The following is a 6,000-nucleotide window of genomic DNA, read 5'->3' as shown; positions in this document are numbered from 1 at the left end:
TCCTGGTCTCAGCCTCTTTTTTTTTTTTTTTTAAGCCATTTGGGCCAGCATCAGAAAGCAAGAAATTCTACACCACAATGATTCAAAATAGGATTTATTGATGGACTAGATGCTTGCACACAATACAAAAATAAAAGTTACAGAAGGGGAAACAAGGGAAAGCAACAGTCCCCCTACTCAGTCACCTAATTCCCCTTTCCCAGAGATAACTATTGAGATGTATTATTATCATGAGAGGAAGCCTTGGAACTGCATTTTGTATAATATGAACCCATCCAACTGATGGATCAATTTTACGGGTCCTGATCTGCATTTGTTTTTTAATACCATTTAAATAAATTTTGAAAGGATTGTGTTTCACACAACTTGTGTTTCAGTTTGACGCATAGCACAAATGTACATCTGAGTCACAGAGTGTAAAATGTGATATTACACTTCTCACCATGGAGTAATACTAAAAACTGTTTGACAGCCACCAACTGGGCAGACCCAGAAGCTGAAAATTATGAAGGTCACATCCATGGAGAACCTCCTGCCCTTACTTCCCATGAGTTACTTTGGAATTCAGCAGCCAGACCCAGTAAAACACAATTTGGGTCCCTTCCCTCCTCTGTTCAAAGTTTTCTAGGGACCCCCATCTCCCTAAGAGCAAAAGCCATGAGACCACATATATCTCTATTTGTTTGTTAATATCCTGAAACAATTCCAAAATCAAATGAAAAATATGGGCTCCATGATGTAAAGAAATATGACTTGTAAGGGAGGTCGGGCCTCTGGGAAGGGACTTCAACAAAGACAAGCAGCCTCCTTCAGCTGAAAACAAAAGTGGATATGCACAGAGTCTAGGTATGGGGTGATTTATCTTAAAATATCATTTACATGACATTCATCAAACTCCCTATGGAGAATCCTGGGGATACCTGAGGAAGATAGAATGCTCTCCAGAAGAGCTGGCCCGCGGATGGAGAGACTCTCAGAAAAGCATGGGCTGCATCCACAAGAAGATGCTGAAGACAAAGAAACATGCAGGAGTCCAACCACAAGGCGCCAAACTACAGGCCCACAGCAAATGAAGCTGCTTCTCACATGGGCAGTTTCTCTAGCTTTGGTCCAAGGTGAGCAGCGACAGGAATGCAGTGTTCACTGTGGGGCAGCCAGTCACAATCATAAAATACTGAGGCCAACTCTCCTGTCTCAGAAACATGAGCGGCACTCAGCAAGGGAGGAAATGATGGTGCCACACCCCCTCCCTCCTCTTCTGTCTCCATCTCTCTTCACTCTCCTGTAGGGCTATGTATCCCTAACTGTGGCAGCTCTGTCTTCACTGATGCACGTGGGTACCTCAACCGGAAGAGCTCATGGTGTCCCATGAGGGCAGGGGTAGCCCGACTGCAGTGGCAGCTTCCGGAAATCAGGATGTAACATCGTGGCATATTTGGACTTGGATACTGTCTATTTATTCGACGTGTAAGCTCATGTGAACAAGGCTCTCGTCTGTCCTGCTCTCCTTCAGATACTCAGTGCCAAGCATTGACACTTAAGTAGGGACCCAGTGAACGTATCTCAAATGGATGAAAAAAATGTTAGACCACGTAGTGGAAGCTCTGGCGGACAATAGGTTCTCCAAGCCTAACCAGTCATCAGACAGATTCTGCAAGGTGGGTTTTTATCCCTCTGCCCCTGGGAAGCAGCCCTGTGTGTGTTCTGTAGGGTGAATTGCCAGTTTGACATGAGTTCGGTATAACTGTGCCTTTGTGCACCTAGGTGAAAAGAGATGACACGTGGGAGCAAGTACGCGAGCAAAAGCACTGCGGCTTGCAAGGGCACCCCAATACCGGCAGTGACCAGGTCATGACCTAAGAGGTCAGGTGCCTGGAGGGCATGGCTGGAGGCCAGGCAGGACAGGTTTGGTTAGTTGTGAAGGTGAGCAATGTTAAGAAGTTTGTCCTTTATTCTGTAGCAACAGGGAGAGGAGACAAAGAAATGACATGATCAGGTAATTCTGAAAACAACATGAACAAAGGATTAGAGAACTAGGAAGGCCATTTATGAAGCTGTGACACATGGTCAGGTTGGAGATAACTGGGGCCAAGACATGTGGCGGCGGAGATGGAGAGGAAGCCCTGGGGGACAATTCAAGGCAGCGACCAGTTGGAAATGTGGTTTTGGATGTTAGATATCAGGGTTAGATATTCAGACTCAGGAGTCATCTGGGTCCTGTTGAAGTCATAGAAGAAATTAAAAACGCCTACTTGGAAGAAAAACACACACACACACACCTAATTTGAGTAGTGGGTCATTTAGAAAATCTGACGAAAGCAGGCATTTTTAGTTGCAGAGGCTTCTCAGATACTCACAAAAAGCTGAGCAAAAGGTCCAGGGATATCACTGAAGAGCCTCTGGTTGAGAGAAAGACTATCAGAGAAAGGATCCGAAGGAATGACCTTACCCAAAAGGTAAGCAGAAGACGACAGTGATCCCCAGCCTTTCTCAGCTGTTACAGAGACATTGACTACTGCCCATCAGAGGGTTTTTTTGGAGAAGCAGAAGAGAGGATAAGAGAACATAAGTAAAGAAGGAGTGCTTTGCTCCTGAGGTCAGAGGCGCCTCAGACAAGACCAGGGAGACTAACCACATGGCTGATGATGAAGAAAGAGATGGAGCTAACATCTGATTTTTAAGGTGTTTGGAAAAGACAAATTGCTCAAGTAGGAACAACCAGAAAGCCTCTTCAAAGAGTTCAGCTGGGCCCAGAAACCCAGTCAGGTGCAGGCGGAATGCACAGCTCTCAGGAAGCCTAAGAAAAATCTGCTTCCTAGGCAGATGCAGGCCTCTTTAGAAAACTCAGCAAGACTAGTTTCTCGAGTGAACTAATAGCTAATCATTTCTGTACTTATTACATAATGAACTGCAGGCGTATAGCTGTATGCAACTGCCTGAAACTGAGCTCAGTATTATGTGTATATACCCAGTAGTCTATCTGTTAGTCTATCTGTCTATCTAAACACATTTACATATAATTATGCATTATATAAAGGCATGTGTTTATCATCTTGGCATATATACATATGCATATTCAGTGTAAGTCTGGAAGAGTGTCATAGTTTAATATTAAATATCCAAATATTCCTTCAGCGGTGTATACAGCTGTGACTGAGAACTTGGGTCTGTTACCCAATGTTCGTGAACATTCTCAAACTTCTTTCTGGTCTCAATATCAGAAGAGTTGATCTCATGAACAATTGTTTGTTGTTTTTTTGTTTTTTTTTTGTCTTGCATGTGACAGAAATTGAACTTTAGGCAAGGCCTCCTTTTTGAACACGACTACTCGAAATCCAGGAGAAAAGTTTTTGGTCCCACTTGTTCTATGGGATGCATTAAAAAAAACAAAAGACCAGCAACCTTTCATTTCTGTTTCTATTTTATATACTTTAATTTCACATTTCATTTCATATGCTTGGTGAATTACGGACCTTTGTAAGCTATCTTGAATTTCCTTTTTAGGAGAAGGTGGCATATACATATGAGGCTTTAAGGTCCACAACATCATGGCTGAGAAGGAACTTACTAATGTGGCTGGAGTTAAGGCATGTGGCCCTGATAATAGGTATGTTATTAGGACAGGCCCGCAGCCTTTACAGGGAGTCAGCCAGATCTCAGCCCAGGTCGTGGTTCTCTCTGGTGGGTACTAGTTGTATGATGGGAAGCATATTATGCTCTAAACCTTAATATTTTTCATCTTTAAAACAGTGACCTCTTGGTATCTGGGGGAGACGGTGTAAATGAGGAAAGCAATTAGCACAAGGTACTCAGTCAACATTTGCTATTGCCATCACTATGTTTTTACCATTCATGATCAGATCTGCCGTCAGAAAGTTCTCCCACTCCTCCCCAGCTCTGTGCCCTTCACTCCCATACCCAACAGAGGCCGAGCAGCTGTGTCTCCCCTGATATGGATCGTATCTGGAGTGTACCTCGGGGTGCAGAACAAGTCTCTCCAGCCCAGTTGCTAATTACGAACAAGATGATACTCAAAAGCACAGGCTAAGGCGGACCTACAACTTTGTTTTCGTTCCTTACCCCACCCTCGACTCGGCGCTCTGGTGTATACAAGAGAGGCTGGCAAGGGGATAAGGGGTCTTCGGGAGCCTGGACTGAAATTCGGGAAGGCGAAGGAGGTGGGGATTGCCCTTAGAGCCACCGAGCGAGGCCAGTTTCCTCCGGCTCCCACCCGAACTCCTGGCGCGGGCTGGGTGGGATCCAGGGCACCTGGAGCCTCCCCGCCCCTCCAGCTCCGCTTCCGACCTCAGCCCCGGGCCGAAGTAGGCACCAGGAGCAAAAGGCGAGAGTGGAGGGAGGCGCAGGCCTCTGGGGCCTACGGAGTAGTGAGGGCAGGTTTCGGGGAAGAGCTGAAGAGCGCCACACATTTCCTCGGGCGATAACCATCAGCGCTCGTCAGGTGGTGGTGCGGCGGGCTGTGCGCGCGCGCAGGGAGGAGGGCGAGGGGGCGCGCTCACACAAAGTTTGTGCTGCGGTGCGCCGCGCTCGGGCTCGCCCAGCTCCGAGAGCGGCGGGTGGGCGGCCCGGACGAGCAGAGCCGGGGCGGAGGAGCTCGGCAGGCGGTGACGGCGGCGATGCCCCGCGCCCCGCCGAGCCAGTCCCGCCGCGCTGGGTGAGGTGGCTCGGGGAGCACGGCTGCGGCCATGGGCACCCTGGGCAAAGCGAGAGAAGCTCCACGGTGAGTAGGCGCGCCTGTTTCCTTTCTTGGGGCGGGGGCACGGCGCGCACGACCCCGGGACCTCGCCGGGATGGGGAGTGCGGCGGCTGGCACGGCGCCACCTCCTCTGGGAAGCTGCGGGCCCGAGGTGCGGAGGGCGGCGGTCCCCCGGGGTCTCGGGTTAGTCTGGGGCGACGGGCTCGTGGGACGGACGCGCCCGGGTTGCCCGGCGCATCTCGCCCGACGGGCTGGGTGCGGACGCGCGCCCTGAGTTGATCCGGCGAGACCCGGAATCGCGCTAAGCGACTGGATCCCGGGTCCCTCGGCGCTGGGCCCAGGGGACTCCCACTCGTGGACTTTCCGCGCCCCGCGCACCTGCCGCGGCCCCGGCAGCGCCACCTGGCGGTCCGTCCGGCCCCGCGGAGGTCTGGAAGGCCAACTGCGTTAGACGCGAGCGCGCAGGAGTCGGCGAGCCACGCAACCGCTTGCGTGGAAACCTGCACTCCCCTCACCCACCGTGATCCTAGGGACATGTTTCAGGAGGGACTTGAGGTGACAGAAAATGACGGAAAAGTGACCGTGAGTCAAAAATCTGTTGGCAGGGTAAGGAGGCCCGGAGAGGGCGGGCAACTTTGAGTTTGTTCCCCAAAGGGCCGGAACCGGACAACTGCCTGAGCTCAGCATAGGGCCGGGCAAGCTGGGCTCTTCCCACCTCCATCCACGCAGATTATGTTGCGCCTGACGTGCCCCGTCCAGCAGGAAGCATTGCCCTGCTGGACCTCTTGGAACTAAAAGCTCTTGGCCCCTTATGCCCTCACCCGCTCTGCCCGTGAAGGTCCAGCGCTGTTCTCTGCATGGAATTGAGAGGAGGGGGCTCCGGTAAATTAAATTCAGCCTGTGTTATGGGAGGAGGGAGAGGACAGGACTGGAAGAAATCCTCCCTAGAAGCTGATAAAAGCCATCTTTCACTGCAAAGAAAACTGTGGGAGTTTCCCTTCGTTCTCTTTGTCCATTTCACCCCTCACTCTTCTGGCCTGAATTTCACAAGAAGTTCAGCCCGAAATTGTGACCTCCACGGAGGTACCTGAGGCTGGAGAGGATTGCACCTGAATCAGTTCAGATTTTTGAAAATCTCCTTCAGCAAACTAGATAGGGTCTTAACCAGTTGTAGCCTCAGGGCATGCTTACAAGTTGTTTCTCTCCGGCTTTTTTTTTTTTTTTTAAGCTGGTGAGGAAACATTTGCCTACTATCCTTTAAAAATACATAAGGGTTTGCAGACTTA

At 50.0% G+C, this 6,000-nt stretch overlaps 1 protein-coding gene across 1 annotated transcript in view; it reads left to right on the top strand.

The window, feature by feature from the left end:
* The first annotated feature begins 4,434 nt into the window (after nucleotides 1–4,434).
* The window catches only part of RASGRP1 (RAS guanyl releasing protein 1), a 75,846-nt gene continuing 74,280 nt past the window's right edge, over nucleotides 4,435–6,000 (top strand). The window contains exon 1 of the mRNA XM_043471426.1: nucleotides 4,435–4,738. Within this exon, the coding sequence (XP_043327361.1) occupies nucleotides 4,704–4,738 (35 nt within the window). The 5' untranslated portion in view covers nucleotides 4,435–4,703. The remainder of the gene's footprint in view (nucleotides 4,739–6,000) is intronic.

The sequence above is a fragment of the Cervus canadensis genome, chromosome 6 (genome assembly GCF_019320065.1).
Source record: "Cervus canadensis isolate Bull #8, Minnesota chromosome 6, ASM1932006v1, whole genome shotgun sequence".
Lineage (NCBI taxonomy): Eukaryota > Metazoa > Chordata > Mammalia > Artiodactyla > Cervidae > Cervus > Cervus canadensis.
This window is presented reverse-complemented; position numbering and strand designations above follow the sequence as displayed.